Below are 12,785 nucleotides of genomic sequence, written 5' to 3'. Positions count from 1 at the left end.
GTGATCAAAGTTTTTCAGTGAATAATAGTTGATTGCCTCACTGAATAATCTGCTGTTCCGCAATTTTAGCAGCAGAATTTGATGTCCTGGCATTTGTATTTTAATGGCACATCCATGCATAATGAAGTATCCAAGGATTTCCCCTGCACTGCGCGGCGTGGAGAATAATGGTGCGCTGAAGCACAGCAGGGTATTTTTGCACTAAAACCTGCTTTTCATTTAGAAGGGGCTAGTTTCCATCAAATACCTATACATAGATTGTCATTTTGCATCATTCGATCTACTGAAGAGGAAGCTTGAATTGCCTGGCATGAATTGGCTCAGATTCCTGCGAATCAGAAATGATCTTCGATCCAGGATTCGCACCTTTGAAGCGCTCCCAAATGAACATGCTTTTTTCATGTATTACTGAGCCCTTCTCACTCCAAGCATCTTATCTCTAGATTTGTATGTCTGTTTGACAACTGCAACACAGCCTCTACTGAGAGGATTAGAGAAGCACGGCAGGGGGAACTTGGTATATGGGAAAGGAGTCTGTCTGTGGTACAACTCTGCTCAGTTAATAGCAGACACCAGCTGATCCAATTTAAAGTTGCTCACCGTCTTCACTACTCCAAGCATAAATTACACAGGATCTTCCCTTCTGTCTCGCCACTGTGTGACAGATGTCAGGTGTCAGAGGGTACACTATCGCATGCCTTCTGGTTCTGCCCTTCATTAACAGGATTCTGGGCCAAAATATTTGATTGGAACTCTAAGGCCTATGAAATAAGCCTACAGCCGGAGCAGAACTCGCCATCTTCGGCTGCTCGGAGTCCTTTCTGAACTTCCCTACAGCCAAAAGACTCATTCTGAAGGAATGGAAATCCTCCTCTTCGTCTTCTTTTCAGGTGTGGCTGATGGACATGATCTCTGTTGTACAGATGGAGAGACTCAGGTCCCTGAGAACCAACTCACTTAAAAGGTCCTCAGCTATCTGGGAGCCGTTTTTGGCCTACTTTGACGAGGTTAAGAATGATAAGTGACTGAGGTTAAGGGGTGGCGTCTCGTGGACCCCTTGCCTGGGATCTCATGCGCATTGTCTCTTGCAAGCATATAAGCACCTTATGCGGCAGTAGCACCACATTGTAATGATGAATGTCAATGATGTATGTATTTTTGTCCCTTTTCTTTCTTTCTTTTTCTGTGTCTGAGCCTGTTCGTCTTGTTCGTATGTTGTTCTATAAAAATTTAAAATAAAAATATCTATTTAAAAAAACGCTTTTCAGAGGTCTTATTGCAAAGAGTTGCGCGCATAGGGACGATAGCAAATGCAAGGATTTAGCACAGCCACGCCTAGTTTAGCATACGGAACACCCACAGCTGCGCTAAGGCCGAAAAACTGCAGCAAAAGTGGCTGCTATCGTGGCTGGAGCGCAAAATGGCAGAAAAAGGCACGCAAACCACCCCGCAAGCGCAAAAAGCAGATATGGATTGACGACGATAGGGCCCGCTGTGTGTAGTTTCAGCTTGAGTCGGTAGCGGAGAGCCATGCTTGTGGGCATACATGTAAGTCGGCTATTCAATGTTTGGGGTCTATGTTAGCAGCATAGACTGTATAAAGCAGAAAGACATAGGAACTGTATAGCTAATATACATACTAGCTAATGCATACTTCAGTATTTGTTTATTTATCGCATGTCATCGCAATATTGAACAATAGTAAGTAAAAATAAAAGTAAGTATGTAAGTACTATGAACAATGTCATCACACATCGCAGATTTTCCTCATATCGTGCAGGCATGGAAAGGAAAGACAATCTTTTTGAATTGACAAGGACACTTACACATACTGGAGCTTGACGTTGTACTGGAAGGCGCTGGCAGAGATCAGCCTCAGCTTACAGGATGTGACCGTGCTGGCAGGCAGGGAAGAGAAAGCACAACAAACATCAGAACAAACATCAGAACAAACATCAGAACAAACATCAGAACAAACATGAAGCAAAAAAAAAAGAAAAACTTTACATACATGTTGCTCAAGAATGAGCATTGAAAACTTTGTCACTTTGTCACTTTGTCATGCTTCCTGAGATGAGCACACATCTGTATCGTATATTGAATGTGGGCTGTCCCTTTGCACCATAATAGGATCCATGCTGTCCTTGAATCATGAGTGGCAGTATCATGTGTCATGAAATATGTACATGTATGTTGTAGTATGTTGTCATATTGTAAAAAAAATTGGGCAAATGATGTGATTCTGATTCTCACTCTGCCATTGGGAAATAGCTGTTAGATCACAAGTACAATCCAATAATCATAATTGATTGCATTTATATAGCACTTTTCAAAGTACTCAAAGCACTTGAAGACAAATATTATGTCTGAGATTCTTAATGATAGCATCTCTTTCTCCAGTGGCACAGGGGAAAAGGCCATGGGAGATATTTATTCAAACTATTTTTTCAGTTGTAAATATTGTAGTGGCAATTTACTGCTAGTGGATGTAAACAACTCGATCTGAATGAATGGCCAATTCAGCCTCAGAATCAAGACGTGTGTGCGACAAAAGCTATACTGAAAACGTCATAAAGGGAAGTGAATGTTGTGCTATAATGTTGGAGACAACATGGATCGCTCTAACACGACTGTAGAAAGCGCTTGTATGGGACGGCTTAATGCACTTAGACTGACATATTGTATTGAGAAGAGCACTTACTGAACACATATTCAAGCAGCTCTAATGAATTGTAAGGCTTACATACGATACAAGGGCATGCATTACAAACGGCTCGTCCAATATTGGTAGACCTGAACTGATTAACCCATGCAGTGTCTAGTATCTTTGCTGAAAAATGTGTAAGCTGTGGGAAAACTATTACTTACAGGTTCTTCAGCTCTTTGTAGTTGACAAGGTCAATTTCTGTAATATTCTCCAGGCCTGCTTGGTATTCTATGTAACTAGTTGATAAAACAGAAGAAAGGAAAGTTGCAAAGTTGTAAATACAGACATTCTGTTATGGCCTTCAACTTGTTGTGTAGGCCTACATGTTCAGTTATGCCCAAATGAGTGAAGATAATACAAAACAGATTTGAAAAGACACAAAACTGTTGGAAATGATCAAAACAAATCAACACAGACACAGACATAGAACAGAACAGAGCCAAACAGAATAAAAACCGTACAAAAGAAAGCAACAGAGGGGAGTGAAAATGTGTAACCTTCAAGTTAAGCTGTCTATGTCCAGTTGTGCATTGTACCTTTTTGAATGACATTTGACTATATTGCACATGTTCAGGGTGGAGATCGGGACACCATAGAGGAGAGAGAAAGGGGCGGGGCATTCACAGTGGGATCGTACGATGACGCTGTGAGTGCATCATGACATGCAAAGGAGGGAATGAGCCGGATTCAAACCCACAGTGTTTTGAAAATAGAAAAACTGATAACAAAACCAGGCACATACTTGCAGGGTCCATACCGCAAAGGGAGGAGTTGGGGAAAACAAAAACGAATGTCTTAAGAGACGCCGGGCAGACATTGCTGATGGGAAATTCTCCTCAATGAGTCATTTTCCACTTTTCCAGATATACCTCAGAATAACTAGTGAGGGAGCTGGAGATCAATTCACTATTCAACGCAAGGACACCCAGCTCTTTTCATGAGCTGTTTGAATAGATGGCTGGGTCGGACCTACCAAGGATCGTCAATGCAAAACGTCTAGCCCACTCTCTCCCCTCCGTCCCTTTCCAAGTGTACCTGTTGAACCTTTTCCACTGAGCTCCTTTGATGAGCCGAACTGAGAGAAGAAGAAAAAAGTTGGTTTCTACTGGAATTTTGTCTTTGTGAATGTATCTTTCACGTGAAGGTTAGTTGTGATCCGTGAAACTATAAACGGAAAGAAATTGGAGACGGTGGAGGGGCATGGCAGAAAAAAAGCTCCAATTGCTTTCTTTTTTATTTTAAAGATTATTTTTCATTTTTATTTGACAGGACAGTAGGCAGACAGGAAAGGAAACATGACATGAGGATTCGACCCCGGGTTGGCCTCGCCATGGACTAAGCCTTGGTGGTATGCACTCTCCCAGGTGAGCCATCCAGGCCCAGGTCGAACTGCTTTCTGAAAGTTCTCTGTTATGAATTTGCAAATATCTATGTGAAATTTGCAAATATCTACTGTATGTGAAAGGTCATAGGCTATATGTCCGATAGTATTTATTAAATGGTAAAACTCCAATCAATCAAGCAATAGATAGATACTAAGATAGATCAATAATCTGGGGGGCAATGTGCTAAGCTCGTGAGGCAGCTGGATTCGTACAAGAAGGAGCTCACGATCACGTGACAAATCCATCTTGCCACTCTCCAATCTATTGTTTGAATCCAAACCACCAGTGGTACGGACCAATCAGCTTCATAGGAAGGAGGAGGCGGTCCTAAGTGGTTGAAGTTATACCCCGTTCAAGACAACTCGGACCACTGGAAGAAATTGGTTCCGACCTGTAAAAAGTGAATTACAGGCCGGAATTACAGCTCGGAAATTTGGGTATCATCCATAGCTCCGCTTTGTCCGAGTTGATGTCATAGCCACATCAAAATGGTGACATATTGTTAATGGCAATCACAGAATTATTATAAAAACGTTTGTTAACATTTAAAAACAAAATGTTATGTCTCAATTATGTAATGTTAACATTAATATGTGGTCGGTTAGCATTGTAAGCTAGTAGGTAGCTACACTGCTACACGGGTTGCTATAGCAACCTATAGCCTGTGTTTGGTACACAGGCTACACACACACACACCCCGAGTGGGAAGTGCAGCGTGAACGCAAATATGTCCGAGGTGGATGGGTCTGTGTTGAAACTTACGGCGGCCCGAGTTGTCATGTTCATTCAATCACCTGCCAAGTACTTTTTTGAAAGTGCCTGCCCTTTTTCCAAGATTGAGTTCCCAGATGGTTCTGTGAAACGAACAATCTGGTAGCATCAGGTTAACAATGTGCCATGTATCTCAAAAAAGATGAACAAAAACAACACGTTAGTTTCTCCACAGGGAAACGGGAGTGTTCCAAAAGAATACCTGCAGTCATTTCTAAATGATGACAGCCAATTCCAACATGTGGCAGTCAGTGTTTCAACCTTCCAGTTCCCTGTTTGTCAGCTGCAGCACACACAGACATTTTTTATTCATGTCTGATTGGCCCACATAGCAATAATGTGATTACAGGGCAGGTGGGCCCAGGATCGCCCATCGGCCTCACTTAATGGATTGAGCCAAGTGCTTGTATATCATCTATTGTTCCCGGGTGGGGCCACTGGGCTGGCAATTCACAAAATTGCATTTCTAACTCAGCATGAATTTCGGCCCCTGTTCCAGAGTTAATGGCCCCTTGTTTGTTTCCGCGTATCGGCTGTGTTCCCCTTGCACCGCCAATACGCCCAAGTGTTGTCGTTTACTGGCACGCAGTGCACCGCGGTAAACAAATGCCGAGAGAGGCCCTCTCATTTATTGATTGAATGGTTCAGAGAGAATGTCGAGCCTCACCCAGTGCTCAACGGAAAACACGTTTAGCTGCAGGTACTGGGAAACAGCTTTGAGGAGGGAGGGAGAGAGAGAGAGAGGAGAGAGGAGAGAGGAGAGAGAAGAGGAGAGAGAGAAGAGAATATAGTCAGATGAAGGGAGGCAGAAAGCAGCGGTAATTGACATGGTTCCACTGAAACAGCATTTCACATGCGGCTCCTTCTCTTTAACAAGTGCTAATTGCACCGATCCGGATAGGAACAAAGAGAGAACAGCGTGGTGGTGCAGAGAGTGACATTTACTTTTTCTACGTTAGTGCTAACTGGTGGGTTGCATAAGAATACAGCAGTCCTCTCTAAACCACTTAACCACAGGTGGTCATTTTCTACTTCTTTATCACTGAAAAGTTATGACAATTTTAAATAACAGCTATGCACTGGTAGACTTTGAAACTATAGGTTGAGCGCAAGTCTCACTTCATGAAAAACAACTTTGATGGATTCTTTTTAAATAACATTTCCCAACTGATTGTTAATCTGGATTGGGCTTCTAAATGTGTTTTACCTTTTGATTTTGGCACAAGAAGGGATAGTAACATCTTGTCCTGTGTATTAATGAATGCATAGCATGATGGTACAAGGTGAGATGTTCAGCTGTACAAGTATGGTTGCAAAGTACTAACTTACAGCATACTCGTCTCCAAGCAACAGATGAGCATCAGCTACAAACGATGTTCTCAGCAGTAGCATTCTTTGCAGTCTATTGGGCTCCAGCTGAGCCAGACCAAAAGAACATCAAAAGGGTCAAAACAACCTCAGCGGCCTGCACAGGTCGCCTGTATCTCTGGGGAATGGAATTTACATCTGAAAAATTGAAAAATACCTGTCCGCCCACGTGCATTTTAAGTTTATATAGTGGCATGACATGACAGAAAGAAAGAGTGGAAAATGAAGTAACAATTTGTTACAAATTAATTTCAAGAGAATTATGTGGGACTCTTGTTTTAAATGCAATAAATATCCTACTTTGTACAAAGAAAATGTATTTTCACCAGTATAAGTCTGAAGTCCCAGGGTTTATAGAATATTGCAGTCTAACGAAAAATCTCATATCTCTGATAGATCGTTTGTGAAATTTGTCTGAAAATTTCACAAATCATCTTTTTTTCCATGCAGTGTTATTGAAAGATTGGGTTTTATTCAAAAGCGCCAGAACTTGTACTCAGTGACCATGTACACTTTCATCTTTCAAAATAAAAGAATGAAAAACACCAACAGTTGTGAGGTTTTCATCCAACAGCAGCACTGTAGTACTGTAGTAGGTTTCCCACAAAGCTACAACAGTGAATTGTGTTGAGAGCCTTTGGAGACCGTGAGGCCGCATGTAGGACCACTGGCTTGTAGTGCAAAAAAGCAGTTCCGGTCACTCTGTGTCAGTTATGGTCAGTATGAATCCATCATTTACAATAACCAAGTAAACTACTGTCATGCTACATGTAACACATCTCATCTCATTTCACTACAATTACTTTTCATCAAAGCAATAAGGAATGTTATAACTTAGCACCTGGATCAGGCTAAAACTAAGAACAAACATTCGCTGCGCATGTGATGAAAACAAACCACAGGATTCATCATCAGTTGAATTATCATCAAAAGTGAGGTATATCTTCTCTCCATCCAGGAAAACATTGTGGAAACCTTTTGCCTTGAATGAACCCCGCTGGCATGTCATTAACCTGTGGCGAGCAGCACTGGTTGTCCTTAGTCAAACATCACATGAACCTGTGGCGAGCAGCACTGTTGTCCTTAGCCAAACATCACAACAAGCACAAAGCAACTAAGCAGTGGCATAACAGGAGATGAGCCAATCTACATAACTACTTCATCTTTGTCTGGCAGGAACAAACATGGGCTCTTCTGCTTCATTTTCACTGATGCTGTAAAAACAATTTCAATTTGAATGATTATTATTAATCCATTTGAACGCCAGAACTAACATAAGAGACTGACAGGCTCTCCTCAACAAAGGCAGAGAACTCTGGGAATCTTTCATATATGACATATTGTCCTAACTTGAATCTTAGATCAGATGCAAAGACAGTCACAAATGGGGCTGCCCCTGAGACACCCCACTCCAAGCTCCAAGCCAAACCTGTCAAATTGATGAGCTGAACACGCACAGAGAAAATCTAAGTTGGCAAACCATCAACACCAAGGCATTGTGAGCAAACACTCACACTCACCTAGAGGCACATGCTGCCTCTCTCAAGCGAACACCCAACAGCCCAGGCACACTTACATCTCGGTCACGTTCTCACTCTCTTGCGATGCCAGCGCCGGGATGCTGGTGATCCCGTCGGGCTCCAGGCACTGCAGCATGGCAAAAGAGCACCGGCAAGCCGACGGGCATCCTCCCAAGGCGGGCGCCGGTGCCAGGCTGAGCAGGGCGAGCACCAGGGGCAGAGGTGCTGCCAGGGCCGGGGTCGCCGCCATCAGATCTGTGCCCACTAATACAGCCATGGTGGGATGCTCAAAAAGGATCTTCTCAGAAGGGCTTTTTTTTTTTGCAGTTGTAGTTGGTGGTAGTATCTGTGTAGTTCACCTAATGAGGAGTAGACAGCGAGAGGTGGGAAGCTTTCACACACAGTAGCTCTCCTCTTGGCTCTCTGGCAGGGTTGAGAGCCCAGCTGGTCAGGGTCTGGTACTGAGCCACAGCTGTACTGAGCAGCAGGAGGGGGAGGCAGGCAAGCAGGCAAGGGGCCTCTGGGGACATTGGTGGTGGGCTGCAGCCTCCCTCGGTTTTTCTCTCTCTCACTTTCTCCCTCTCTCCTCCTCTCCTCCACAATGAAGGGAGGGGCAAGACAACAGAGGCCATTAGTTGACTCGGTGTTGGAGAGCCACAGTCACCAGACACCTCAGAGAGTCAGAGAGCGAGGGGGGGAGGTACAAGTAGAGGGGGATGTTGTTGATGATGATGATGAGAAGGGGAGGATGATGATGATGATTCAGAGGAGGATGATGAAAGGAGGAAGGGTGGAGGAGGAAACAGGACAGGATGATGGAGGTGTCATCTGCCCCTGGGGTGAGAGGTGTGAGTAAAGCCAAGAAGTCAGGGCTCCTGGGTGGCTGAACCCATATACAGCACTGGTCTCACACACTAACACAAGCACTGCCACCATCCTGCTGTAGGCGGGACCGATCTATCTGTATCTATCAGTATCTATGTGTATCTATCTTTCAGCTATCAGAAGAACTGACAGCTCAAAGATAGATACTGAAAGGTCTGTTATTGTCGAGACTCAGGAGACCAAAGTCAGCGGTGAATTGAATGGCTGTGGGAAAGCAGGGGAAAGATGCATCTTGGATCACAGATGTTTACCAGTGTCTCTTTCACATTATCACATCCTGCTAGTTCTATGAATTCCTAGCAGGATTTTAACGAGACAACCCACACAGAGCGTTTCTCATAACTATGAAATGAATCGATTGAATTAGACTTTCCGATAACACTTTACAATAAGGGCACATTAATTAACAGTTAATTCATGTTTAGCATGGTGCAGGTTGGAGACCACATTGCATTAAATGTGGGAGGGATATGTAGGCTATATAGCAATGGGACTTTCGGGGGGGGGGGGGGGGGGGGTGTTAAATCACACGTCACTGCATCTTGTTTTTGTAAAGCAGATGTCCACTGTTCCTGAAATGGAACTGCCTCCTGTGATGTGTCACCCCAGCAACAAGTGATATCTCAAGAGGAGAACGCCCATTCAGAATGCTACCTCTTTCTCCATATTTCTGCCCTGGGTGTCTGTCACCATGAGCAAAATGTAAATGAATATATATTTCTTAACCTGCATGATCACGCTCTTTAATAATAATACGCATGAATTAACCCTTAGTTAATGCTTAAGGGTTACTTAACCCTAAACCTGTCCATTACCTAACCCTAACCATTAACTAACCCTAAACTAGTAAAATAATGTATACATTAATATTTAGTTAACATGAACACCATTAGTAAATGATTAGACACATTATTTAACTGTTTATTATTAAGCATTAACTAACGCCTAATTAATGTAGCTTTATTGTAAAGTGTTACCGAATTTCCTAACTACCCCCTTTCTCATAAAACTCTATATAACCAAAATGGCACTGTGAGGACTACAGTAGCATCTCTGCCTTTTTTCAGGTGACGTCACGTCAAGGGGCAAGACCATTAACCATTGGCTTGTTTGCAAACCACGAGAACATGGGGGGCAACCAGCAGCAGGCTACGTATAGGAAGAGATAGGAAATAACTCGCAATGTCGGACAAGTTAGTGGAAAAATCACTTCTCTTCACTGAATATGGATCATATCCTATATGTTTTGCAATCTTCTGGCGATACCTGCAGCACGGAGTGGCATCCAACCCTCAACCCTCATGTATTAAAATTGATTGATTGATTGATTGATTGATTGATTGATTGATTGATTGATTGCATACTTGCTTTCCTCCATTCTCCATAGGGCAGTGGTGGCCCAATGGTTAGAGAAGCAAGCTTGTGACCGGAAGGTCGTCGGTTCAATCCCCGGGACCGGCAGGATAAATCTGGGTGGGGAAAGTGAAAAGGCAGCGCTTGCCCCTCCCTCATTACCACCACTGAGGTGCCCTTGAGCAAGGCCCTTAACCCCAATTGCTCCAGTGGAGCTGATCAGTGGCCAGCAGATCAGACTGTCGTTGTACTGGTCAGCTTCCAGGTATGAATGTGTGTGTGAATGTGAACAGGGCACTCCTGAAAAAGAGAGCATTGCTCTCAGTGAGACTCCCCCTGTATAAATAAAGGTAAAAAAAATAAATAGTAGCTCTGGGAGAGCTGCCCCCCAGCAACGTCATCAGAATCACGTGGTTGCAAACAAGCTACAGTAGAAAGCTAGAACTGCTAGCATAGAGTGCCTACTGTAAGTCACACCCTGTTTCAGGTTCCCCATGGGGCCTAGCAAGTGAATTTCCCCATTCATTTTTCCATTGACGTTTCATAAAATCCTTATAAAAGAGTTTGACCTGGACAAACTAAGCGATTCAGCTATGAGATTAATCATGAGAGAGCATAGAACATTTGATGCAGACCAAAAATAAATAAAAAATAAAAACTGGATGCAAAATAATAATCTGTATTTATTTATTTACTTTTCTTATTTATTTAAAGACCCCGGCAAGCAAAATGCATCGAAACCTTCCAACTGTAATTTAGGGTCTTATGTGTCTAATTGTGAGCATCAAAAAGTTGTAGACATTTGAACCCAAATCCTAAATACTGCCATTTCCCTGTTTTTACTGTTTGCTGAGGTTGGGGTTGAAGTGGGCGGTACTTAGGGCTCATTATGTTCCAGTTTAAAGAATAAAGAAGCTCTCAGTCAAAGCTGAGATTTTAAAAATGCAGCTCCCCTCCCCAGCCTGAGATGATACTCGCACATGTGCTGTGTCATTCGGAATTTGCCAGCCCAGTGACTGTGTGACTTGCTACTGTAGGCTCATTTGACAGCAACCTTTTGAGGTGGTAAAGCAGGAAATAACGCAGGTGTAATAGCATTAATGAGGGCACCTGGCACTGGAACACCTAAACAGAATGGAAGCATAATTAATGGTATTAGCATACAGCTGCTTTACTTCCTGCTTTTACCACGTCAAAAGGGTTGCTGTGAAATGGGTCCATTGGGCTCCAGAAACCCCCCTGGAATCCCAGCGCAACTCAGCCATTGCTGAGTGCCCACATTTGAGCCGCTTTCAGACATGCCTTGGAACTCGGGAGTTATATAGAGGGTATCCGGATGGCGGTGTATGTATGAACACATTTTGGTGAGATATGCGCGCTCCCGCGACCCTCCTACTATCCGGAGGTAAGACAACCGCGAGCCCTACTATCAGAAGCGGATTGTCCCCCCCCCCCCCCCCTCCAGAGCTCCGTGAAGTAGCCAGCTCAGTGAGTGCATGGGAGAGAGACAGACAGAAAACCAGCGTGACAGATTATTATTATATAAATAGTCGATGTGAATGAGTGAGCAAAAAAACATCATGCCGTTTCAGTTTTTCCAAATGAAGCTCGAACCGTGTGTGTCAGCCAACAGGCTACATGTTGCTGGATTGAAACGCTCATGGCTTTGATCTTATTTCACTTCTGCATAGCTTCGCACAGCACACACATTTAATGAGCATTTTTGGACGCGAGGGTCATCCTGCTTCCCAGTATTGGACATCGTTAGGTAGGGTATCTGGATCTGGTTGCGTTCATGCCTTTGATTTAACGTTTACACAGCGTTTGTGAAGATTCACGTGCAGAACCGCAAATTCCAAGTAGCGTCAAGTCAGGCAGTATAAAACGGAAACTTCCGGGTATAACCTTCGCAATAATGGCATCAACAAAACGGCATCAACAAAACGGCATCAACAAAACGCTTCACAGCTGCTCTAATCAACAAAACAAACACCAGCCACGTTACATTGAACGTCATTCACAAAGCGTAACATAGCTACCGACAGTGCAAAGATGGATTTATTTCCTAACATAACTAACTAACATGCCATCACCAGACTCTTATTTCACTGGCTGAACAATAAATGGAAACGTGCAAATCAATGAATGAATGAATGAATGAATGAATGAATGAATGAATGAATGAATGAAAATTTTATTTACGTGTCAGGACAATTTACATGACCCATCCCACATGGGATTATCAGACACATCAACATACAGTTATTTCCATATCTATTACGGTGCTTGAACAATACAAAACCGTACAAACACACACACAGCAGCACGCGGCATCAGCAGCAAAACACAGATTTAACTACAATGTGTATTAAGTAAAATATATGAATTATCTATCATATGTCATCTTTTTCCTCCTATCCCACGCATGAGAGATATATTCGGAAAATCAATGTGTATGATAAAAAGTATGCAGCCAAAGCGTAGCTTTGTGAATGACGTTCAATGTAACGTGGCTGGTGTTTGTTTTGTTGATTAGAGCTGCTGTGAAGCATTTTGTTGATTAGAGCAGCTGTGAAGCATTTTGTTGATTAGAGCAGCTGTGAAGCACTGGTAGGATCCCTCTTGTCCAATCAAATTGCTCGGCCGGAACTAACTGTTGTATAATATGGTATGTTTTATGTGCTGCATTGCATTTATTGTATTTGCCTTTTTATTGATCCGTACAGCACTTTGGTCAACTTCAGTTGTTTTTAATGTGATTTATAAATAAAGTTCAAGTTGAGTTGAGTCGAGTAG

General features: G+C 43.0%; 1 protein-coding gene across 2 annotated transcripts in view; it reads right to left on the bottom strand.

Annotated features, from left to right (window-relative positions):
- The window catches only part of ntrk1 (neurotrophic tyrosine kinase, receptor, type 1), a gene marked incomplete at both ends in the record, with an annotated part of 98,785 nt that extends 90,784 nt beyond the window's left edge, over positions 1-8,001 (bottom strand). For both annotated transcript variants that reach the window (XM_083649020.1, XM_083649021.1), the window contains 3 exons: positions 1,827-1,898; positions 2,869-2,943; positions 7,808-8,001. In XM_083649020.1, the coding sequence (XP_083505146.1) occupies positions 1,827-1,898; positions 2,869-2,943; positions 7,808-8,001 (341 nt within the window). The remainder of the gene's footprint in view (positions 1-1,826; positions 1,899-2,868; positions 2,944-7,807) is intronic.
- Positions 8,002-12,785: the final 4,784 nt, after the last annotated feature.

Source organism: Poromitra crassiceps (genome assembly GCF_964638095.1).
Source record: "Poromitra crassiceps genome assembly, chromosome: 1".
NCBI classification, from domain to species: domain Eukaryota; kingdom Metazoa; phylum Chordata; class Actinopteri; order Beryciformes; family Melamphaidae; genus Poromitra; species Poromitra crassiceps.
Note: the sequence above shows the minus strand (reverse complement) of the source record. Positions and strands in the feature narration are given on the sequence as shown.